Source organism: Pelobates fuscus, chromosome 2 (assembly GCF_036172605.1).
Source record: "Pelobates fuscus isolate aPelFus1 chromosome 2, aPelFus1.pri, whole genome shotgun sequence".
Lineage (NCBI taxonomy): Eukaryota > Metazoa > Chordata > Amphibia > Anura > Pelobatidae > Pelobates > Pelobates fuscus.
The window spans coordinates 443,392,398-443,419,613 of NC_086318.1; the positions used below are offsets into that span (position 1 = coordinate 443,392,398).

At 38.4% G+C, this 27,216-nt stretch overlaps 1 protein-coding gene across 1 annotated transcript in view; it reads right to left on the reverse strand.

The window, feature by feature from the left end:
* The window catches only part of LOC134586452 (uncharacterized), a 73,568-nt gene extending 61,002 nt beyond the window's left edge, over positions 1–12,566 (reverse strand). Inside the window, exons 1-2 of the mRNA XM_063441967.1 lie at positions 12,038–12,566; positions 2,812–2,900 (exon numbers count right to left, since the gene is read on the reverse strand). Of these exons, the coding sequence (XP_063298037.1) occupies positions 2,812–2,900; positions 12,038–12,044 (96 nt within the window). The 5' untranslated portion in view covers positions 12,045–12,566. The remainder of the gene's footprint in view (positions 1–2,811; positions 2,901–12,037) is intronic.
* Positions 12,567–27,216: the final 14,650 nt, after the last annotated feature.

The following is a 27,216-nucleotide window of genomic DNA, read 5'->3' on the forward strand; positions in this document are numbered from 1 at the left end:
CAACTTGGCCTAGGTATCAGCGAGCTATGTTGTGTTGCTATATTGTGAATAGGAACCAGAGTGTTGGAGAGACCCCCCCTGCAGGCCCAATTAGACTCCATTGTAGTCTCTAATGGGACCTGGAGGAAATACTTTCTAACACACTCTCTAAAGGACACTGAGGCGACTGTTTCCAGTGGGGACGCTGAGATGGCCTCTGTTAGAAAGACCCCCTTCCAAGCCTATTAGACTCCATTGTAGTCTCTAATGGGGCCTGGAGGGGATTCTTTCTAACACACTCTCTAAAGGACACTGAGACAGCCTCTGCTAAAAAGACCCCCCTCCATGGCCCATTAGCCCTCAATTGTAGTCTCTACTGGGGCCTCGAAGGGATTATTGCACTTTTGTTCCTTGTGTCTAAAGATTGTGTAGGGTGTGGCTGGAGGCGGTGCATGGAGGCGGGACAAGGGTGGCGCTTGCTGCGGAGTATGGGTGGGGCCTGTAAGGGGGCCCTTGATTTATTTCGCCCGGGGGCCCTGAGGGTTCACAGTCCGCCCCTGGCTGGTCTCATTCCTTCTCAGTGACAGAGAAAATGATAGAATAGGAAGGATTTAATAGAACTCAGAATCAGTCTATTTACCTCTTGATGAACGACGCTTATTAGAACCAGGAGATCCTTCAATACAGAAGGCACCATGAATACAATCATGGACTGATCGAGGAAATACTGAATCCCCAGAACCCATGAAGGCCGGTCAAGGCACTCTGAGTTCCTTTGTTCACCAATCCCTACTTGTGTTTTATAAAGCTCTGTTATACTGTGTCCGAACTCTAAAGAAATCTGTGTTCATCTACTCTGTATCAATAATTGTACAACGTAAAATCTTTCAATAAAAAGCTATAATCAAAAAAAAAGACTGTTACCCAGGGGTCAAGTCCTGGGTCAAAAAGTGCAGGAACTCACCCAAGATCCACTCCCCGCTCCCTCCCCCCCTCACCCCAAAAAAAGATACGCTTGTATGCAGGGGCTGAGTAAGGGCACGGGGCTGAGGAGGGGGACAGGAGCTGAGGAAGAGGGACAGGAGATTGGGGGGGGGGGCATGGGCTGAGGAAGGGGACAGGAACTGAGGAAGGGGACAGGAACTGAGGAAAGGGACAGGAACTGAGGAAAGGGACAGGAACTGAGGAAAGGGACAGGAACTGAGGGGCTGAGGAAAGGGACAGGAACTGAGGGGCTGAGGAGGGGGACAGGGGCTGAGGAAGGGGGTCAGGGGCTGAGGAAGGGGGTCAGGGGCTGAGGAAGGGGGCAGGGGCTGAGGAAGGGGGGCAGGGGCTGAGGAAGGGGGGCAGGGGCTGAGGAAGGGGGGCAGGGGCCGAGGAAGAGGGACAGGGGCTGAGGAAGGGGGACAGGGACTGAGGAAGGGGGACAGGGTCTGAGGAAGGGGGACAGGGACTGAGGATGGGGGCAGGGACTGAGGATGGGGGCAGGGACTGAGGAGGGGGACAGGGACTGAGGAAGGGGGACAGGGACTGAGGAAGGGGGACAGGGACTGAGGAAGGGGGACAGGGTCTGAGGAAGGGGGACAGGGACTGAGGATGGGGGCAGGGACTGAGGATGGGGGCAGGGACTGAGGAGGGGGACAGGGACTGAGGAGGGGGACAGGGACTGAGGAAGGGGGACAGGGACTGAGGAAGGGGGACAGGGTCTGAGGAAGGGGGACAGGGACTGAGGAGGGGGGCAGGAACTGAGGAGGGGGACAGGGCCTTAAATAGGGGGACAGGGACTGAGGAGGGGGGCAGGAACTGAGGAGGGGGGCAGGGCCTTAAATAGGGGGACAGGGATTGAGGAGGGGGGACAGGGTCTTAAATAGGGGGGCAGGGAGTGAGGAGGGGGGCAGGAACTGAGGAGGGGGGACAGGGCCTTAAATAGGGGGACAGGGACTGAGGAAGGGGGCAGGAACTGAGGAGGGGGGACAGGGCCTTAAATAGGGGGACAGGGACTGAGGAGGGGGAACAGGGCCTTAAATAGGGGGGCAGGAACTGAGGAGGGGGGACAGGGCCTTAAATAGGGGGACAGGGACTCTGGAAAGGGACATGCCTGAGGAGGGGGACAGGGACTGAGTAAGGGGATAGGGCTTGAGGAGGGGGACAGGGACTGGGGAAAGGGGGCAGGAACTGAGGAGGGGGGACAGGGCCTTAAATAGGGGGACAGGGACTGAGGAGGGGGGACAGGACCTTAAATAGGGGGACAGGGACTGAGGGAAGGGATAAAAAAAAAAAAAAAAAAAACTAAAGTGCCTTCCCCCCTCCCTGAGGCTTACCTTGGGCCAGGAGGGGTGGGACAGGATGTGGAGCCTGCAGTCAGTGGAGTAAGCCAGCCTCTCCTGATGATGTCAGGAGGAGGGGGCGTGACTTCCTCTGCTCCCCAGCGGTCCTGTGAGAAGAGCAGAGAAAGTCACGCCCCCTCCTACTGACATCATCAGGAGTGTCAGGATGACTCCACTGACTGCAGGGGGAGAGGTGAGTTTAAAAATCCGAGTCCCCAGTCAGAGGCAGGGGATTCGGATTTGTGCTCCCCCCTGCTTTGGCAGCCGCTTGTGCCAGCCCTGGGTCCTGCAGGACTAGTAATGGGAACGGCGTTCCTGCTGTGGAAAAAATGCAGGAACGCCGTTCCCACGCGTTCCTGCAGGACTCGAGCCCTGCTGTTACCAAATAAAATTAAATAAAAAGTACATTCAAACTGTTTATTATATGCAATATTGGAGGGTAAAACTCCAGTTTGAGTTTTAGCATCACGTGTAGGATATGATGAAGAGTATAACTTATACTCACCCCTAAACCAAGGAACTCGTTAAAATATTCCAGGAAAAGGTCGTCATATATGAGAAGTTCTTCCAAGTCGTCTTCATGGAACTCGAAAGCTAAAGGAAAAAGAAAGAGAACAAGAAAATAAGGGAGGAGAGAAATAGAGAAAAACAGAGTGAGAGAAGGAGAGGGAGAAGGGGAGAGACAGAGAATGAAAGAGAAAGATGGAGAGACATGGAGAGGATGAAGGTGTGAGAGAGGATGAGATATATAAAGTCAGTCTGTGCGTTCTAGGTGAACGGAATCAAGAAGCACAAAGCCGCACATTCTGACTGATACAGTAAATAACATTGTGAGAGGAACCAGGTCAATCTATAATATCCCATTTATCGTGACACTGGACCACGTGCCGTGATGGACCCTCTTCTCCAAGGAAGACCAGCTCGCACATTTGGTCTTTCTCAATTATTGTTCCCATAATAATATGCATCCCATCACCATAGAATAACTTTGTATCACCATGTTCAAAAACAAACAAAGTAGCTTCATTCTAATTCATTATATATAATGAAAGCCCAACCCATTCCAGACCAGGAAAAGGCTCCACCAATCAGGAGCCCAATGTTTTATGGGAACAGAGGTTCATGGGAAATGTAGTTCAGTCCTAAGCTGCAGCTCATTCATCATATTTGATAAGTGGAAGGGAAAGAAATTTATATGACAACACAACTCAAGGTCGTTTCCTCCAGAGACCCCATATTTATCATATCTCAGGTCCCCCAGCGGGGACTGGGTACTTTTATAAAAAAATAACTATGAAAACAGCTGGTGCTCAGGGTTTGAAAAGGAGAACAAGTCATGACCTCAGCGAAGACATCAGAAAAAACTGGAATTGAAGGAATCGTTTCTACTGATATGAGGCCAGCCAAGCATGGTAATCAATTAATAGGAGGCAGGAATTATCTGTAAGCTGGGATTCAAGTCATTACAAGTCTGGACGCATATCAAAACAAGCTGAACAAGCGACAGCAGCCACGGGACTTAATAAGGAAGCATTCAGCTCTCTGTTAAATGGTTTATTTGCAGAGTGAAAAAAACGGCACTGTGTTTTGTACAAGAATAAAGCATTAAGGAAGGTTCGCAGGTGGAGTTAAATCTCTAGCAGCAAAGGGGTTAAACTTTCATACTAGAACACTGAACATACAGACTCCAGGCACCATGACCACTACAAATCATAGAAGTGGTGATGGTGCTTGGATTAACCCTTTAGATAAAAAACTGACCATATGCTCTAACAGTTTATAGAGAGCTGTTAAGTAATGTCATGCCAGTGTGCACCTCTCATTGCAGTACACAGAATGGAACATACAACGGACACAGTTCTCTTCACAGGGAACCAATTCATGGGTCGAAGTTATTAACATGACCGCAACAAATCTTTTATTAACCCATTCGTTACCAAGCAGTGGTTCTGTGAACTAACCTTACGCTTCACATGTGTTTGAAGCAAGGAATGCATAGCTGGCGTATAAACATATAATAAAACTCCAATTCTCTGTGTATATATTGCTTTTTAGACAAACTTACAAATTAAAGGGACACTATAGTCACCTGAACAACTTCAGCTTAATGAGGTTGTTTAGGTGAGTGCTACAGCTACCCGGAGCCTTTTTTTTGTAAGCACTGTATTTTCTGAGAAAATGCAGTGTTTACATTAGAAGCTTGGAACACCTCTTGTTGCAGTCAATCAGACGGCCACCAGAGGGACTTCCGAGTTCAGAGGCCCTAAAAAGGCCTCTCGTCCGATGCATTCTGGGTGAATGCATCAGACGGGCTATCAGCACACAAAGCACTGTGAACGCGCTTTGTGTGCTGACAGCCTGTCAGCACTGCTGTGGGCGTGGCTTCAGCTGACAGCTGAAGCCCGAACCCACAGGGATGCTGTCCGGCCACAATAGTGGTTGAAGGGGGGGGGGGTGGACCTACTCTCCTCCCCCCGCCCGGACCCACCCCTGAGCGGTGGGTGGGGGCCCTAAAAATAAGGGGGGCACATACTGCCCCCCCGGCCCCCACCCCTGTGCGGCGGGTGGGGGCCCTAAAATTATCAATAAGGGGGGACCTATTGTCCCCCCCCGGCCCCCACCCCTGTGCGGTGGGTGGGGGCCTTAAAATAAAAAATAAGGGGGGGACATACTGCCCCCCCCCGGCCCCCACCCCTGTGCGGCGGGTGGGGGCCCTAAAATTCACAATAGGGAGGGGACCTACTGTCCCCCCCCGGCCCCCACCCCTGTGCGGCGGGTGGGGGCCCTAAAATTCACAATAAGGGGGGGGGGCTACTGTCCCCCCCCGGCCCCCACCCCTGTGCGGCGGGTGGGGGCCCTAAAATAAAAAATAAGGGGGGGACCTACTGTCCCCCCCCCGGCCCCCACCCCTTAGCGGTGGGTGGGGGCCCTAAAATTCACAATAGGGAGGGGACCTACTGTCCCCCCCCCCGGCCCCCACCCCTGTGCGGCGGGTGGGGGCCCTAAAATTCACAATAAGGGGGGGGACCTACTGCCCCCCCCCCGGCCCCCACCCCTGAGCGGTGGGTGGGGGCCCTAAAATTATCAATAGGGGGGGACCTATTGTCCCCCCCCGGCCCCCACCCCTGAGCGGTGGGTGGGGGCCCTAAATACAAAGGGGGTGGGGACCCTAGTTAACCCTCTCCCCCCCACCCCCCCTCCCCCAAAAAAAACTTATCTCCCTACCTACCCCCCTCACCCTAAAAATAATGAGGGGGGACCCTTTAACTAAAAACCTGTAAAGAAAAAAAAAATAAGATAAAAACAACTTACCATTCGATGTTTTCTTTCTTCTAAAATCTTCTTTCTTCAGCCCCAAAAAAGGCCAAATAAAAATCCATAATAACCGACGGAATAAAAAAAAAAAAAAAAAAACCCGAGCGCAAAAAAAATAATCCATCTTCACCCATGGAGGGCTCCGCGCAGACTGAGCTCCGCAGGGCGGGGGAAGGCTTATAAAGCCTTGCCCCGCCCTGCAATTAGGCTAAGAACACTCTGATTGGTGGGTTTAAGCCAATCAGAGTGCTCTTTGTCATTTTACAAGCGTGGGAAAATTCCAAAGAACTTTCCCACGCTTGTAAAATGACAAAGAGCACTGTGATTGGATGGCTTGAAATCCATCCAATCACAGTGCTCTGTGTCATTTTACAAGCGTGGGAAAATTCCAAAGAACTTTCCCACGCTTGTAAAATGACAAAGAGCACTCTGATTGGCTTAAACCCACCAATCAGAGTGTTCTTAGCATAATTGCAGGGCGGGGCAAGGCTTTATAAGCCTTCCCCCGCCCTGCGGAGCTCAGTCTGCGCGGAGCCCTCCATGGGTGAAGATGGATTATTTTTTTTTGCTCTCGTTTTTTTTTTTTTTTTTTATTGCGTCGGTTATTATGGATTTTTATTTGGCCTTTTTTGGGGCTGAAGAAAGAAGATTTTAGAAGAAAGAAAACATCGAATGGTAAGTTGATTTTATCTCATTTTTTCTTTTTTTACAGGTTTTTAGTTAATGGTCCCCCCTCATTATTTTTAGGGTGAGGGGGGGTAGGTAGGGAGATATTTTTTTTGGGGGGGGGGGAGGGTTAACTAGGGTCCCCCCCCCTTTGTATTTAGGGCCCCCACCCGCCGCACAGGGGTGGGGGCCGGGGGGGGACAGTAGGTCCCCCCCCTTATTGATAATTTTAGAAAGCGAGCTGAGCTGTCAGTCAGACAGCTCAGCTCGCGAACGCGCATTCCGCGCACATGCGCGGTAAAGCGCTCAGGTTCTTCATAGGGCGGCATTCAATGCCGCTCTATGAAGAACGCGATTGGTGCAGCGCGAAGCCGTCCCATTGGGCCCCGCGATTTCGTCATTTTGACGAAAAAGGGGGCGCGGCCTAGCGGGGAGCTCGGCGCTGGAACGGAGGTAAGTTTTTAATATAAAAACACCTCGAAATTTATTTTTAATAAATGAAAGTACATATAAAAGCAAGAAGGAAGGCTGGGGGACCTGTCTTTCTTGCTTTTATATGGTGACTATAGAGTCCCTTTAAAATTAGACAAATTTACTAAAGTTTTATTATTTATTAATTCAATCAGCCTTTGTAGAAATATTTGGGGAATGAAAAGCGTTAGGCAGTACATAGTGCCCTTTATCTTACAATATTTTCTATATCTCAGTCTCTAAAATGTAAAACACAAATACAATGTTTCTCACATACAGTAGGTTCTGACAAAAATAGATAAATAAAAATGGTCAAATTCCATGTTTATATTTGTACAGACCATGAAGATATTACTAGCAGTACTGAAATTGGCAAGAGAATATAAAAAAGACTGTCTGCATTGAGAATAATGCCCATAAAATCATATATTTCTAAAATAAAGCAATTTACAAAAAAAAAAAAAACATTTTGTAGCAGTTTTTTTTCATGTTTCATGAGACATATAGAAAACACATTTCACTGCCCCCCCCCCCCCTCTCTGAATATAGGAGTGGAGCTCTGAACACTCTGCTATAGTACTGATAATCCCACTCTCTAAATGACCCTTACATAGTAGCTCCCCCGAATGTGCGTAGTGCGCAGTGCAGCTGGACCCTCCACCCATGTTCCATGTCTCCTGGGCCATCTCCTACTTTCCTCCCTTCTGCACTTGGGTTGCACAGGTGCTACAAAGGGCACAAACTCAACACCAGATCTATTCCCACAGGCGGGTGCACACGCTGGATTCTTGTTTTACTATGGCCAGTGTACATTACTCTGTCTGGCCATCACACATCAACTCTTGCTCTTTGTTCTGGGACCTGGGAGTGAGCCGAGGGCAGTGATCTCATTGTGCAGAGCATAGGACTGGCTGGTACCATTTTGTTTAAACTACTTGGCTATTGCACACCCCTCTGAATATTTGTATATGGGAGGGAGCAGTCAGTGTTACTCTGCTTGGCGTTCTGTTTTAGACTACATGATGTGCCACTTGTGTAATTGTGCATTGTGACGCCGGTTAGACTTAAAGGACAACGGTAACCTTAAAGCTATTTACAATATAATAAGCCTTTCATCAAATTTTAAAAGGAAATAGATTTTTTTTTAAATTAACTAAATGTCAAAAAAATTAGAAACCCATCCCTATCTTAAGTCTATGACAGCATCCTTCAGCCATATACATGCACCTTGGGTCAGGCAGTGTTTGAAAACCGAGTTAGTCTCTATGGTTTACATGCTTCTCTGCAGAGAGTGAAGCGGGGAAGACCATAGAGACTAACTATAGAGATTATAGAGACTAACCATCAGTTTTCAAACACTGTCTGACCCAAGATGAACGTACAGTGCCCTCCACTAATATTGGCACCCTTTGGAAATATGAGCCAAAAAGGCTGTGAATTGCCGTTTAGATAATTTGTTAAAAAAATACACAAAAATACTCTGCTCTCATGGATATCAAACCATTTTAAACACAACATAGGTTTATAAAAACATAATATTTGTTAAATATAGGTGCGGAACAATTGTGCTATCTCCCAGGATAAGAGCTATGAGTCTTCCTAAAATGCCTGATGAGAATGGACAATACATGGCAAAGGACCGAGACCATTCCTCGATATAGAATCTCAACAGATCCTTCAAATTTCCAAGTTAATGCTGATGGACTCTTCTATTGAGGTCACCCCACAGGTTTTCTATGGGGTTCAAGTCAGGGGACTGGGATGGCCACGGCAGGTCAGTAAACCATTTTTGTGTTGATTTTGATGTTTGTCCTGCCGGAATATCCAAGTGACGGATTGTAGGTTTGTAGACTTTCTGACCACAAGACACAACGAGCTTCGGTATTTCTCCAGCTGTGATGCTTTGAGATTTTTTAGCCACCCAAATCATCCTCTTCACTGTGCATTAAGACGCTATAGAGAGACGTCCTCTTCCAGGTTCATTCATAACATTTTCAGTTGACTGGAACTTCTTAATTATTGACCTGATGGTGGAAACGGGCATTTTCAATGCCTTTGCTATTTTCTTATAGCCACTCCCCATTTTTGTGAAGCTCAGAAACTTTTTGCCGCACATCACAGCTATCTCCCATGGTCTTGCCTATTGTGACGAATGACTAAGGGAATTTGGCCTATGTGTTACCTTATATTCATATCCCTGTGACACAAGTCATGGTTGAACAATTTCCTGTTCCTAGTCACCAAGGGGTACTAAAACATTTAAATATTAATGGGAATATACTTCAAACATATTCTCCTCTTTGAAGTCATAGAGGTGTTAATTATAGGTCCACCCATACATTTGTAATTCAAGCCCTTGCTGTGCTTGCAATTGTTAGATATGCATTAGAGCAGATTATTTTTGTGTATTTTTTAACAAAAAGTGAAAAGGTTAAACAATAAAGACAATTTTCACAGCCTTCTTTACTCATATTTACCAAGATTAGTGGGGAGTGAAGGGGGGGGGGGGGGGGGAGGCTCTTTATGACTGAAAGATCCTGCCATACACTAAAGGAGGGGATGTGTTTTTAATTTTTTTACATTTATTTCATTTAAAAATCTATTTCAATTCAAAACTCGATGAAAGGATTCTAATATTAAAATTTACTTTTGAGGTGACTGTTCTATGATCCTTCTTGAAGTAGAAGCATGAAATATCTTGAACTCCTTAACGCCGCATATATATATATATAATCTCAAAATACAATTAGAATGAAATTATATATATAACTTTTATATATAACTTCTACATGTATATTGATGTAATCGTTTTACATAATTAAGACATTTTATTAATTACAATTTGTTGGACCTACCTGACAACCCAGGCAGAAAGTCCAGATAATTTAATTTGGAAGTTTTATATTTAAAGCTATAACATTCCATAATACCATAAAACCTGTACATGGGCAGGGGGGGGGGAGGGGAGGGGAACGGGGGGAGGGGAGGGGGGGAGGGGAGAGGGACGGGGGGAGGGGAGGGGAGGGGAGGGGGAGGGGGAGGGGAGGGGTACGGGGGGAGGGGAGGGGGAGGGGAGGGGGAGGGGAGGGGGAGGGGAGGGGGAGGGGGACGGGGGGAGGGCATGGGGGGGTGCTATTGTACTTGGGGGACTTCGTTGAACACAACTATGAGTGTTTCAAAACAGTAAAATATATCACAATGGTAATATCATTGTATGCCGTTTGTGTGGGAAAAATTCAAAAATCAAATATGAACACTAATTTTGATCATGTTTTGTGACTACCTCATTGGTCATACCTCATTCTGAATACCCTGGGTTGTCTACTTTTGAAAGTGGTATGCCATGATGGGGTAATTCTCATTCGTGGGCTGCCATATGGTCTCAAAGGCAACATTACTAATCTGACAAATTTCAAGGTGTAAAAATTTAAAATGGGAAAGCCCTATACTTTAACCTGTAACTTTTCAAAACACTATAAATCCGTACAGGGGGGGCACTGTTGTACTTGTGAGGCATCGCTGAACTCAAATATGTATAATTTATTGCAGTAAAAGCTCACAATATTATGATATTCACAGTTAAAATGCCATGTAGGACTTAAACCGTAACCAAATGTCTTAATTTCTCACACTTGTTTTTAGATTTTATTTCTATTAAATTATGTTACATATTTAACGATTTGATGTGAAATGAAAGCCCTGTTTCTTATGAATAAAATGATATCCAATAAATGTGGGTGCACTTAATATGAAAGAATGAATTATGAATTAATTATTTGCTAGTTAGTTTTTGTAAAAACTTCATTCATTGTTTACGGCATTATGTTTACATTTTGGGAATCTGCATTTCTAGAAGTACCTGCTGGATCCCTACAAAGTCTCGTTGTATTATATTCATTACTATTAATCATTTTTAGGTATCCGTAAACAGTAATTTATACAGAAAATCCCCCCCCCTCCCTTTTGCTCCCCCGTCTGAATCCTTGTTCTTTGCATAACATTTTTATAATTTTTTTTTTTTTTAAGATTTCTGTGGACTTTTATTACAATTCCCAGCAATATTTTGCCATTTCCTTTGTTTATAGATATTGAGTTATTAGCTCTGTTTGTATAAAGCGTTACAGTAAATGCAGCAATTCGACGTTGATGAAGACAGAAAGCGGTTTGTTTTAAGGAAGGGAATTATAAAGGAAGCCCTGAGCTTGTTCAGACACAAACTGTAAACTTTATAGCCCCCAATAACTGCACAAACACCAGGAAAGGGGATTGTTTGCCTTTTGTGGCTGTGAATAGCGACTTGCACAGCTGAGTTGGAATTAGTTATAAAACATTCTTGAATGAGACACACTGTGTATTGGGTGTTAGAAATATTCTGAAAACGACTTATCAACACAACACACTGCTTACAGTGTAAAACCAGCTATTCTCCTCTAATCCCTTCCAGATCACCACATTTACATATTTAATCCAAATTGAGGGATCATTATGAATTCTGTTACATAGAGAGCAAGGACAGACATTCTGCTTCCCTGCAATGCACTGGCCAAGCAGAATATGAGTGGCAATCCATTGGAGTTGGCACACTGGAGGTTGTTGGAGCCTGATGCAGTGTTATTATTATTATTATTATTATTATTATTATTATTATATTATAGGCATTGATGTAGCACCAACTTAATCCACAAACCTCTAACATTTGAATGTGAAAATATTTTTTATAAATCAAAATATCAAAAGAAACAAACTATTACAAATGGTCCAAATACCGTTCAGGATAATTCGTGAATAATGAGACGTGGGATGAAACTGTGCCGGGGTTAGTCAGTAAATTCTAAAACTGCTTTCCCAGTGATTATTTATTGATTTAACACATAGTTACAAGGCAGGATATAATGCGATTCTCAACAAAACATGTTACTCACATTTATAATGAAACTCACAATATTTAAATAAACAGTCTCTCGTCGACATTATTAGAACATCCACAGACATTGATAAATCCGACCTGGCACAGAGATTAGAGTGTGAAAACCTCAGCTGATATATGATTCACCGATAAAACGATTCACCAAACTGGAATACTGGGGAACTGACAATGGCCAAAATATCAGAGTGGGACATTTATTCCATTTTGGATATTTCGGGTAAAAATTTCTAATAAATTGATCTGTTTGGCAGGAACTCAGCAGCTTTACCATAAGCTCTCCTTAGAATTAACAGTGAACTCTGCAGGTCTGTCTGTGGAATCCTGAGAAATAGCACAACGGGGACAAACTCACCTGCCATATCCTGAGCTTCACAGTTTCATCCAATATACTCTGTGTGTACCTGTGCGGGCAGTCTGCACACCTCCCTGTGGATATCAGGGCTGTCAGTATACTCCGTATATACCAGAAGAGTCAGTATACGCTGTGTGATACCCGCTGGCTTTCAGTATACTCCGTATATACCAGAGGAGTCAGTATACGCAGTGTGGTCCCCACTTACTTTTAGTATCCTCCGTATATACCAGAGGAATCAGTATACGCAGTGTGGTACCCGCTGGCTTTCAGTATACTCTGTATATACCAGAAGAGTCAGTAAACTCTGTGTGGTACCCGCTGGCTTTCAGTATACTCTGTATATACCAGAGGAGTCAGTATACTCAGTGTGGTACCCGCTGGCTTTCAGTATACTCTGTATATACCAGAGGAGTCAGTATACTCAGTGTGGTACCCGCTGGCTTTCAGTATACTCTGTATATGCCAGAGGAGTCAGTATACGCAGTGTGGTACCTGCTAGCTGTGTATTCCAGGGCTCTCAGTATACTCTGTGTTTTGTCCATGTGTACAGCAAACATCTCTAGCTAGTTACTGGCAGCCAGTGCTAGGTGGGGCAGAACAATACACACTGCTTATAAAAAGTAAGGACTTCCCTGTGAGCTGAACCTGAACAATTCCATTGCCTTGTAAACTCACACAACCGGCAATAAAAATAAAATGCTCAATTTCCTGGCGGCTTCCTGTAAATGGATTCCTGCACCCCGCAGCAATGTCCGGGATCAGGACTGAGGGCCAGGGAGTAAGTAATGGTACTTCCCTATAAATCTCACTATAACAGTACCCCATCCTAGGTATCCCCAGTAAGTGTGTAAAAATGTCTGTTTTATAAAATCCTATCTCAGTTATACAGTTAAAGGAACCCCATAGTGTTAGGAATACAAACATGAATTTAAAGGGACACTGTAGGCTAATTGAAGTGGACTGGGCGCTGTGACCCTTTTGAACCTAGTGCTGCAATGTAAAGCATTGCAGTTCCAGAGAACAATGTTACATTGCAGCACTAAGTCTGCCCTCTGTGGCTTTCTACCAGACAGCCACTGGGGGCGCTTCCGGAATCAAAACTGACTTTTGGTCCGTTATCTGAGGCTGGATGTCCTCACGGACCCCCAGCGTCAGATTTTCCTCATAGGAAAGCTGCACATGCGCATTAGGTATCCCTCGCCGGCTGATGTCGGCAGGGGAGGAGCGTGGGCAGAGCCTGTACCAGCACCGAGGGACATCGTGCTGGATTCAGGTAAGAGGCTGAAGGGGTTTTAACTCCCCTCGTGGTTACATTGAAGCATGGACTCCACAAGACCTCTGAATGTGTCCTGTGATATCTGCCACCAAGACATTAGCAGCAGATCCTTTAAGTCATGCAGGTTAAGAGGTGGGGACTTGCTGTTCCAGCACATCCCACAGATGCTCAATCAGATTGAGCTCTGGGGAATTTGTAGACCAAAGCAACACCTTGAACTCTTTGTCATGTTCCTCAAACCAATAATGAACAATTTTTGCAGTTTGGCAAGGTGCAGTATCCTTCTGAAAGAGACCACTGCCATCAGGGAACGAAATTGCCATGAAGATGTGACCTCGTCTGTAAAAATCTCAAGGTAGGTGGTACGTGTGAAATAAACATCCACATGAATTCCAGGACTCAAGGTTTCTCAGCAGAACATTGCCCAGAGCATAACACTGTCTCTCCCGGCCTGCCTTCTTCCCATAGTGTAATCAGGGCCATCTTTAACGCGGGGCAAACAGGGCAGCTGCCCCGGGCCCTGTCCCTGCTGGGGGGCCCAAGAAAGCTGCTCCGTTTGCCCCGGCCCGCAAACTATGGGGGCCCATCGGGTGGCCCAAGCACTTAGGGCCACCCGGTGGGCCTGTGTCAGCAGGGGCCCGGTCGGGCGCGGTGGCGCTTTAACAGCGCGACCGGGCACTTGCTTTTTGGCAGCCGTCTGGGAGGAAGTGACCGCCGCGCGTCACTTCCTCCCACAGAAACCGGAACCACGCGGGAGGAAGGAGGACCAGCTGCTCAGAAGGGGGCCAGGCCGGGAGAGAGCGAGAGCTTAACTCCCAGCCACCCCAGCCAGCCCACTGGACCCCAGGGAAGCCACCCTGCAGGAAAAGGTAAGAAACTGGAGGGTGGTTATCACATTTTGCATGAATGTCTGAGTGTGTGTGTGTGTGTGTGTGTGTCAGTGTCAGTATATATGTATGTCTATCTGTGTGTATGTGTGTTTCAGTATGTTTGTCTGTGTGTATGTGTGCCAGTGTGTCAGTATGTCTGTGTGTGTGTGAGTCTGTCAATGTATGTGTGGTTCAGTATGTCTGTCTGTGTGTATGTGTGCCAGAATGTCTGTCAGTGTGTCAGTATGTCTGTATGTGTGTGTGTGTGTGCGCCAGAATGTCTGTCAGTGTGCCAGTATGTCTGTGTGTGTGTTTGTCTCTCAGTGTCTGTGTGTATGTGTTTCAGTCTGTCTGTGTGCCAGAATGTCTGTCAGTGTGTCAGTATGTCTGTCAGTGTGTCAGTATGTCTGTGTGTGTGTTTGTCTCTCAGTGTCCGTGTGTATGTGTTTCAGTCTGTCTGTGTGCCAGAATGTCTGTCAGTGTGTCAGTATGTCGGTATGTGTGTTTGTCACTCAGTGTCTGTGTGTATGTGTTTCAGTATGTCTGTTGTGTGTATGTGTGCCAGAATGTCTGTCTCTGTGTCAGTATGTCTGTGTGTGCATGAGTCTGTCTGTGTGTGTGTGTGACAGAATGTCTATGTGTGAGTCTGTCAGTGTGGTTCTGTATGTCTGTGTTTGTCAATATGTCAGTCAGTGTATGTGTGTTTCAGTATGTCCATCTGTCTGTGTGTATATGTGCCAGTATGTCTGTCAGTGTATCTGTATGTCTGTGTGGTTCAGTATGTCTTTGTGTATGTGTGTTTCTGTATAGCTGTCTGTGTCAGTACGTCTGTCAGAATGTGTCTCTGTATCTGTATGTTGTCCATTTGTGTTTGTGTGTGTGTATCTGTATGTGTCAGTGTTTGTATCTGTATATCTGCATGTGTGTCTGTATGTGTGTCAATGTGTGTGTCGGTGTATCTAATGTAGTCAGTGTGTGTACCTTTTGTATCTGCATGTATGTCAGTGTTTGAATCTGTGTGTGTGTCTATGTGTGTGTCAGTGTCTGTGTGTATCTGTATGTTCTTGTGTGTATCTATATGCAGTCAGTGTGTATCTGCATGTGTGTCAGGTAGTGTATTTGTGTGTATCTATATGTAGTCAGGGGGGCCCAAGTAAATGCTTGCCCAGGGTCCAATCAAAATTAAAGACGGCCCTGAGTGTAATGTTCTGTCATCTCTTCCCCAGGTAAAAGACGCACATGCACCAGCCATCCATCTGATCTAAAAGAAAATGGGATTCATCAGACAACCTTTATCCAATTGCACTTACAATGAGCACTATTGTATATATCTTTGATTTTTATATAACCATCTGTACACACTGAGACACTGATCTTCAGAGTGTTATAGCCATCAGTGGAAATTGTACTGCTCCAAGCTATTTTACTTAGAGCTTGTTTAAGCTCTACGAAATGTGAGTACAATTCCAATTATTATTATTGAGGTTTTATCTCCCTGCTTAAACAGTCTGCACTATTATCTTTTACTTTGTATCTTTTTACATGGGTTGACAAGCACCCGAATCAAACTGATACCTATCACGAATTTAAAAGCAGCTGGAATTTTGATTATTGGACTGTGCGTATTGGACTTTATATGTTTATTTATTATTTATTCCATATATATTTCTTTACTCATTTGATCTTTATATCCATCCATTGGTGCAACCAGTTTTTGTTTATGTTATCCAATCCCAATGATATATCGCTAGAGCTAGATTAAATAATACAAAGATATATGGCTAGAGCTAGATTAAATAATGCAATGATGTATGACTAGAGGTCGATTAAGTTATCCAATGATATATGGCTAGAGCTAGATTAAATAATACAAATATGTATGGCTAGAGCTAGATTAAATAATACAAAGATATATGGCTAGAGCTAGATTGAATAATCCAATGATGTATGGCTAGAGCTATATTAAATAATCCAATGATATATGACTAGAGCTAGATTAAATAATCCAATTATGTATGACTAGAGCTAGATTAAATAATCCAATGATATATGGCCAGAGCTAGATTAAATAATCCAATGATACATGGCCAGAGCTAGATTAAATAATCCAATGATATATGGTTAGAGCTAGATTAAATAATCCAATGATATATGGCTAGAGCTAGATTAAATAATCCAATTATATATCACTAGAGCTAGATTAAATAATCAAATGATGTATGACTAGAGCTAGATTAAATAATCCAATAATATATGGCTAGAGCTAGAATAAATAATCCACTTATATATCACTAGAGCTACATTAAATAATCCAATGATGTATGACTAGAGCAAGATTAAATAATCCAATGATATATGACTAGAGCTAGATTAAATAATCCAATGATATATGACTAGAGCTAGATTAAATAATCCAATTATGTATGACTAGAGCTAGATTAAATAATCCAATGATATATTGCCAGAGCTAGATTAAATAATCCAATGATATATGGCCAGAGCTAGATTAAATAATCCAATGATATATGGTTAGAGCTAGATTAAATAATCCAATGATATATGGTTAGAGCTAGATTAAATAATCCAATTATATATCACTAGAGCTAGATTAAATAATCAAATGATGTATGACTAGAGCTAGATTAAATAATCCAATAATATATCACTAGAGCTAGATTAAATAATCCAATGATATATGACTAGAGCTAGATTAAATAATCCAATGATATATGGCCAGAGCTAGATTAAATAATCCAATGATATATGGTTAGAGCTAGATTAAATAATCCAATGATATATGGTTAGAGCTAGATTAAATAATCCAATTATATATCACTAGAGCTAGATTAAATAATCAAATGATGTATGACTAGAGCTAGATTAAATAATCCAATGATATATGACTAGAGCTAGATTAAATAATCCAATTATGTATGACTAGAGCTAGATTAAATAATCCAATGATATATGACTAGAGCTAGATTAAATAATCCAATTATGTATGACTAGAGCTAGATTAAATAATCCAATGATATATGGCCAGAGCTAGATTAAATAATCCAATGATATATGGCTAGAGCTAGATTAAATAATCCAATGATGTATGACTAGAGCTAGATTAAATAATCCAATGATATATGACTAGAGCTAGATTAAATAATCCAATGATATATGGCTAGAGCTAGATTAAATAATACAAAGATATATGGCTAGAGCTAGATTAAATAATCCAATGATATATGACTAGAGCTAGATTAAATAATCCAATTATGTATGACTAGAGCTAGATTAAATAACCCAATGATATATGGCCAGAGCTAGATTAAATAATCCAATGATATATGGTTAGAGCTAGATTAAATAATCCAATGATATATGGCTAGAGCTAGATTAAATAATCCAATTATATATCACTAGAGCTAGATTAAATAATCAAATGATGTATGACTAGAGCTAGATTAAATAATCCAATAATATATCACTAGAGCAAGATTAAATAATCCAATGATATATGGTTAGAGCTAGATTAAATAATCCAATGATATATGGCTAAAGCTAGATTAAATAATCCAATGATATATGGCTAGAGCTAGATTAAATAATCCAATGATATATGACTAGAGCTAGATTAAATAATCCAATGATGTATGGCTAGAGCTAGATTAAATAATCCAATGATATATCACTAGAGCTAGATTAAATAATCCAATGATGTAAGGCTAGAGCTAGATAAAATAATCCCAATGATATATGGCTAGAGCTAGATTAAATAATCCAATGATATATGGCTAGAGCTAGATTAAATAATCCAATGATATATGACTAGAGCTAGATTAAATAATCCAATGATATATGGCTAGAGCTAGATTAAATAATCCAATGATGTATGGCTAGAGCTAGATTAAATAATCCAATGATGTATGGCTAGAGCTAGATTAAATAATCAAATGATATATGGTTAGAGCTAGATTAAATAATCCAATGATATATGGCTAGAGCTAGATTAAATAATCCAATTATATATCACTAGAGCTAGATTAAATAATCAAATGATGTATGACTAGAGCTGATTAAATAATCCAATAATATATGGCTAGAGCTAGAATAAATAATCCAATTATATATCACTAGAGCTACATTAAATAATCCAATGATGTATGACTAGAGCAAGATTAAATAATCCAATGATATATGACTAGAGCTAGATTAAATAATCCAATTATATATGACTAGAGCTAGATTAAATAATCCAATTATGTATGACTAGAGCTAGATTAAATAATACAAAGATATATGGCTAGAGCTAGATTAAATAATCCAATGATATATGACTAGAGCTAGATTAAATAATCCAATTATGTATGACTAGAGCTAGATTAAATAACCCAATGATATATGGCCAGAGCTAGATTAAATAATCCAATGATATATGGTTAGAGCTAGATTAAATAATCCAATGATATATGGCTAGAGCTAGATTAAATAATCCAATGATGTATGGCTAGAGCTAGATTAAATAATCAAATGATATATGGCTAGAGCTAGATTAAATAATCCAATGATACATGGCCAGAGCTAGATTAAATAATCCAATGATATATGGTTAGAGCTAGATTAAATAATCCAATGATATATGGCTAGAGCTAGATTAAATAATCCAATTATATATCACTAGAGCTAGATTAAATAATCAAATGATGTATGACTAGAGCTGATTAAATAATCCAATAATATATGGCTAGAGCTAGAATAAATAATCCAATTATATATCACTAGAGCTACATTAAATAATCCAATGATGTATGACTAGAGCAAGATTAAATAATCCAATGATATATGACTAGAGCTAGATTAAATAATCCAATTATATATGACTAGAGCTAGATTAAATAATCCAATTATGTATGACTAGAGCTAGATTAAATAATCCCAATGATATATGGCTAGAGCTAGATTAAATAATCCAATGATATATGACTAGAGCTAGATTAAATAATCCAATGATATATGACTAGAGCTAGATTAAATAATCCAATGATGTATGGCTAGAGCTAGATTAAACAATCCAATGATATATGGGTAGAGCTAGATTAAATAATCCAATGATATATGGCCAGAGCTAGATTAAATAATCCAATGATATATGGTTAGAGCTAGATTAAATAATCCAATGATATATGGCTAGAGCTAGATTAAATAATCCAATTGTATATCACTAGAGCTAGATTAAATAATCAAATGATGTATGACTAGAGCTATATTAAATAATTCAATAATATATCACTAGAGCTAGATTAAATAATCCAATGATATATGGTTAGAGCTAGATTAAATAATCCAATGATATATGGCTAGAGCTAGATTAAATAATCCAATGATATATGGCTAGAGCTAGATTAAATAATCCAATGATATATGACTAGAACTAGATTAAATAATCCAATTATGTATGACTAGAGCTAGATTAAATAATCCAATGATATATGGCCAGAGCTAGATTAAATAATCCAATGATATATGGCTAGAGCTAGATTAAATAATCCAATGATGTATGACTAGAGCTAGATTAAATAATCCAATGATATATGACTAGAGCTAGATTAAATAATCCAATTATATATGGCTAGAGCTAGAATAAATAATACAAAGATATATGGCTAGAGCTAGATTAAATAATCCAATGATATATGACTAGAGCTAGATTAAATAATCCAATTATGTATGACTAGAGCTAGATTAAATAACCCAATGATATATAGCCAGAGCTAGATTAAATAATCCAATGATATATGGTTAGAGCTAGATTAAATAATCCAATGATATATGGCTAGAGCTAGATTAAATAATCCAATGATATATGGCTAGAGCTAGATTAAATAATCCAATGATATATGGTTAGAGCTAGATTAAATAATCCAATGAAATAGGGCTAGAGCTAGATTAAATAATCCAATGATGTATGGCTAGAGCTAGATTAAATAATCCAATGATGTATGGCTAGAGCTAGATTAAATAATCAAATGATATATGGCTAGAGCTAGATTAAATAATCCAATGATATAAGGCTAGAGCTAGATTAAATAATCCAATGATGTATGGCTAGAGCTAGATTAAATAATCCAATGATATATGGCTAGAGCTAGATTAAATAATACAAAGATATATGGCTAGAGCTAGATTAAATAATCCAATGATATATGACTAGAGCTAGATTAAATAATCCAATTATGTATGACTAGAGCTAGATTAAATAATCCAATGATATATGGCTAGAGCTAGATTAAATAATCCAATGATATATGGCCAGAGCTAGATTAAATAATCCAATGATATATGGTTAGAGCTAGATTAAATAATCCAATGATATATGGCTAGAGCTAGATTAAATAATCCAATTGTATATCACTAGAGCTAGATTAAATAATCAAATGATGTATGACTAGAGCTAGATTAAATAATCCAATAATATATCACTAGAGCTAGATTAAATAATCCAATGATATATGGTTAGAGCTAGATTAAATAATCCAATGATATATGGCTAGAGCTAGATTAAATAATCCAATGATATATGGCTAGAGCTAGATTAAATAATCCAATTATATATGACTAGAGCTAGATTAAATAATCCAATTATGTATGACTAGAGCTAGATTAAATAATCCAATGATATATGGCCAGAGCAAGATTAAATAATCTTATGATATATGGCTAGAGCTAGATTAAATAATCCAATGATGTATGACTAGAGCTAGATTAAAAAATCCAATGATATATGACTAGAGCTAGATTAAATAATCCAATGATATATGGCTAGAGCTAGATTAAATAATCCAATGATGTATGGCTAGAGCTAGATTAAATAATCCAATGATGTATGGCTAGAGCTAGATTAAATAATCAAAATGTATATTGCTAGAGCTAAATTAAATAATCCAATGATACATGGCCAGAGCTAGATTAAATAATCCAATGATATATGGTTAGAAATGATGTATGACTAGAGCTGATTAAATAATCCAATAATATATGGCTAGAGCTAGAATAAATAATCCAATTATATATCACTAGAGCTACATTAAATAATCCAATGATGTATGACTAGAGCAAGATTAAATAATCCAATGATATATGACTAGAGCTAGATTAAATAATCCAATTATATATGACTAGAGCTAGATTAAATAATCCAATTATGTATGACTAGAGCTAGATTAAATAATCCCAATGATATATGGCTAGAGCTAGATTAAATAATCCAATGATATATGACTAGAGCTAGATTAAATAATCCAATGATATATGACTAGAGCTAGATTAAATAATCCAATGATATATGGCTAGAGCTAGATTAAATAATCCAATGATATATGGCTAGAGCTAGATTAAATAATCCAATGATATATGACTAGAGCTAGATTAAATAATCTAATGATATATGGCTAGAGCTAGATTAAATAATCCAATGACATAGGGCTAGAGCTAGATTAAATAATCCAATGATGTATGGCTAGAGCTAGATTAAATAATCCAATGATGTATGGCTAGAGCTAGATTAAATAATCAAATGATGTATGGCTAGAGCTAGATTAAATAATCCAATGATATATGGCTAGAGCTAGATTAAATAATACAAAGATATATGGCTAGAGCTAGATTAAATAATCCAATGATATATGACTAGAGCTAGATTAAATAATCCAATTATGTATGACTAGAGCTAGATTAAATAATCCAATGATATATGGCCAGAGCCAGATTAAATAATCCAATGATATATGGCCAGAGCTAGATTAAATAATCCAATGATATATGGTTAGAGCTAGATTAAATAATCCAATGATATATGGCAAGAGCTAGATTAAATAATCCAATTGTATATCACTAGAGCTAGATTAAATAATCAAATGATGTATGACTAGAGCTAGATTAAATAATCCAATAATATATCACTAGAGCTAGATTAAATAATCCAATGATATATGGTTAGAGCTAGATTAAATAATCCAATGATATATGGCTAGAGCTAGATTAAATAATCCAATGATATATGGCTAGAGCTAGATTAAATAATCCAATTATATATGACTAGAGCTAGATTAAATAATCCAATGAAATAGGGCTAGAGCTAGATTAAATAATCCAATGATGTATGGCTAGAGCTAGATTAAATAATCCAATGTTATATGGCTGGAGCTAGATTAAATAATACAAAGATATATGGCTAGAGCTAGATTAAATAATCCAATGATATATGACTAGAGCTAGATTAAATAATCCAATTATGTATGACTAGAGCTAGATTAAATAATCCAATGATATATGGCCAGAGCTAGATTAAATAATCCAATGATATATGGCCAGAGCTAGATTAAATAATCCAATGATATACGGTTAGAGCTAGATTAAATAATCCAATGATATATGGCTAGAGCTAGATTAAATAATCCAATTGTATATCACTAGAGCTAGATTAAATAATCAAATGATATATGGTTAGAGCTAGATTAAATAATCCAATGATATATGGCTAGAGCTAGATTAAATAATCCAATGATATATGGCTAGAGCTAGATTAAATAATCCAATGATGTATGGCTAGAGCTAGATTAAATAATCCAATGATGTATGGCTAGAGCTAGATTAAATAATCAAATGATATATGGCTAGAGCTAGATTAAATAATCCAATGATACATGGCCAGAGCTAGATTAAATAATCCAATGATATATGGTTAGAGCTAGATTAAATAATCCAATGATATATGGCTAGAGCTAGATTAAATAATCCAATTATATATCACTAGAGCTAGATTAAATAATCAAATGATGTATGACTAGAGCTGATTAAATAATCCAATAATATATGGCTAGAGCTAGAATAAATAATCCAATTATATATCACTAGAGCTACATTAAATAATCCAATGATGTATGACTAGAGCAAGATTAAATAATCCAATGATATATGACTAGAGCTAGATTAAATAATCCAATTATATATGACTAGAGCTAGATTAAATAATCCAATTATGTATGACTAGAGCTAGATTAAATAATCCCAATGATATATGGCTAGAGCTAGATTAAATAATCCAATGATATATGACTAGAGCTAGATTAAATAATCCAATGATATATGACTAGAGCTAGATTAAATAATCCAATGATATATGGCTAGAGCTAGATTAAATAATCCAATGATATATGACTAGAGCTAGATTAAATAATCTAATGATATATGGCTAGAGCTAGATTAAATAATCCAATGAAATAGGGCTAGAGCTAGATTAAATAATCCAATTATGTATGACTAGAGCTAGATTAAATAATCCAATGATATATGGCCAGAGCTAGATTAAATAATCTTATGATATATGGCTAGAGCTAGATTAAATAATCCAATGATTAAATAATCCAATGATATATGACTAGAGCTAGATTAAATAATCCAATTATATATGGCTAGAGCTAGATTAAATAATACAAAGATATATGGCTAGAGCTAGATTAAATAATCCAATGATATATGACTAGAGCTAGATTAAATAATCCAATTATGTATGACTAGAGCTAGATTAAATAACCCAATGATATATGGCCAGAGCTAGATTAAATAATCCAATGATATATGGTTAGAGCTAGATTAAATAATCCAATGATATATGGCTAGAGCTAGATTAAATAATCCAATGATGTATGGCTAGAGCTAGATTAAATAATCAAATGATATATGGCTAGAGCTAGATTAAATAATCCAATGATACATGGCCAGAGCTAGATTAAATAATCCAATGATATATGGTTAGAGCTAGATTAAATAATCCAATGATATATGGCTAGAGCTAGATTAAATAATCCAATTATATATCACTAGAGCTAGATTAAATAATCAAATGATGTATGACTAGAGCTGATTAAATAATCCAATAATATATGGCTAGAGCTAGAATAAATAATCCAATTATATATCACTAGAGCTACATTAAATAATCCAATGATGTATGACTAGAGCAAGATTAAATAATCCAATGATATATGACTAGAGCTAGATTAAATAATCCAATTATATATGACTAGAGCTAGATTAAATAATACAATTATGTATGACTAGAGCTAGATTAAATAATCCCAATGATATATGGCTAGAGCTAGATTAAATAATCCAATGATATATGACTAGAGCTAGATTAAATAATCCAATGATATATGACTAGAGCTAGATTAAATAATCCAATGATGTATGGCTAGAGCTAGATTAAACAATCCAATGATATATGGGTAGAGCTAGATTAAATAATCCAATGATATATGGCCAGAGCTAGATTAAATAATCCAATGATATATGGTTAGAGCTAGATTAAATAATCCAATGATATATGGCTAGAGCTAGATTAAATAATCCAATTGTATATCACTAGAGCTAGATTAAATAATCAAATGATGTATGACTAGAGCTAGATTAAATAATTCAATAATATATCACTAGAGCTAGATTAAATAATCCAATGATATATGGTTAGAGCTAGATTAAATAATCCAATGATATATGGCTAGAGCTAGATTAAATAATCCAATGATATATGGCTAGAGCTAGATTAAATAATCCAATGATATATGACTAGAACTAGATTAAATAATCCAATTATGTATGACTAGAGCTAGATTAAATAATCCAATGATATATGGCCAGAGCTAGATTAAATAATCCAATGATATATGGCTAGAGCTAGATTAAATAATCCAATGATGTATGACTAGAGCTAGATTAAATAATCCAATGATATATGACTAGAGCTAGATTAAATAATCCAATTATATATGGCTAGAGCTAGATTAAATAATACAAAGATATATGGCTAGAGCTAGATTAAATAATCCAATGATATATGACTAGAGCTAGATTAAATAATCCAATTATGTATGACTAGAGCTAGATTAAATAACCCAATGATATATAGCCAGAGCTAGATTAAATAATCCAATGATATATGGTTAGAGCTAGATTAAATAATCCAATGATATATGGCTAGAGCTAGATTAAATAATCCAATGATATATGGCTAGAGCTAGATTAAATAATCCAATGATATATGGTTAGAGCTAGATTAAATAATCAAATGAAATAGGGCTAGAGCTAGATTAAATAATCCAATGATGTATGGCTAGAGCTAGATTAAATAATCCAATGATGTATGGCTAGAGCTAGATTAAATAATCAAATGATATATGGCTAGAGCTAGATTAAATAATCCAATGATATAAGGCTAGAGCTAGATTAAATAATCCAATGATGTATGGCTAGAGCTAGATTAAATAATCCAATGATATATGGCTAGAGCTAGATTAAATAATACAAAGATATATGGCTAGAGCTAGATTAAATAATCCAATGATATATGACTAGAGCTAGATTAAATAATCCAATTATGTATGACTAGAGCTAGATTAAATAATCCAATGATATATGGCTAGAGCTAGATTAAATAATCCAATGATATATGGCCAGAGCTAGATTAAATAATCCAATGATATATGGTTAGAGCTAGATTAAATAATCCAATGATATATGGCTAGAGCTAGATTAAATAATCCAATTGTATATCACTAGAGCTAGATTAAATAATCAAATGATGTATGACTAGAGCTAGATTAAATAATCCAATAATATATCACTAGAGCTAGATTAAATAATCCAATGATATATGGTTAGAGCTAGATTAAATAATCCAATGATATATGGCTAGAGCTAGATTAAATAATCCAATGATATATGGCTAGAGCTAGATTAAATAATCCAATTATATATGACTAGAGCTAGATTAAATAATCCAATTATGTATGACTAGAGCTAGATTAAATAATCCAATGATATATGGCCAGAGCAAGATTAAATAATCTTATGATATATGGCTAGAGCTAGATTAAATAATCCAATGATGTATGACTAGAGCTAGATTAAAAAATCCAATGATATATGACTAGAGCTAGATTAAATAATCCAATGATATATGGCTAGAGCTAGATTAAATAATCCAATGATGTATGGCTAGAGCTAGATTAAATAATCCAATGATGTATGGCTAGAGCTAGATTAAATAATCAAAATGTATATTGCTAGAGCTAAATTAAATAATCCAATGATACATGGCCAGAGCTAGATTAAATAATCCAATGATATATGGTTAGAAATGATGTATGACTAGAGCTGATTAAATAATCCAATAATATATGGCTAGAGCTAGAATAAATAATCCAATTATATATCACTAGAGCTACATTAAATAATCCAATGATGTATGACTAGAGCAAGATTAAATAATCCAATGATATATGACTAGAGCTAGATTAAATAATCCAATTATATATGACTAGAGCTAGATTAAATAATCCAATTATGTATGACTAGAGCTAGATTAAATAATCCCAATGATATATGGCTAGAGCTAGATTAAATAATCCAATGATATATGACTAGAGCTAGATTAAATAATCCAATGATATATGACTAGAGCTAGATTAAATAATCCAATGATATATGGCTAGAGCTAGATTAAATAATCCAATGATATATGGCTAGAGCTAGATTAAATAATCCAATGATATATGACTAGAGCTAGATTAAATAATCTAATGATATATGGCTAGAGCTAGATTAAATAATCCAATGACATAGGGCTAGAGCTAGATTAAATAATCCAATGATGTATGGCTAGAGCTAGATTAAATAATCCAATGATGTATGGCTAGAGCTAGATTAAATAATCAAATGATGTATGGCTAGAGCTAGATTAAATAATCCAATGATATATGGCTAGAGCTAGATTAAATAATACAAAGATATATGGCTAGAGCTAGATTAAATAATCCAATGATATATGACTAGAGCTAGATTAAATAATCCAATTATGTATGACTAGAGCTAGATTAAATAATCCAATGATATATGGCCAGAACCAGATTAAATAATCCAATGATATATGGCCAGAGCTAGATTAAATAATCCAATGATATATGGTTAGAGCTAGATTA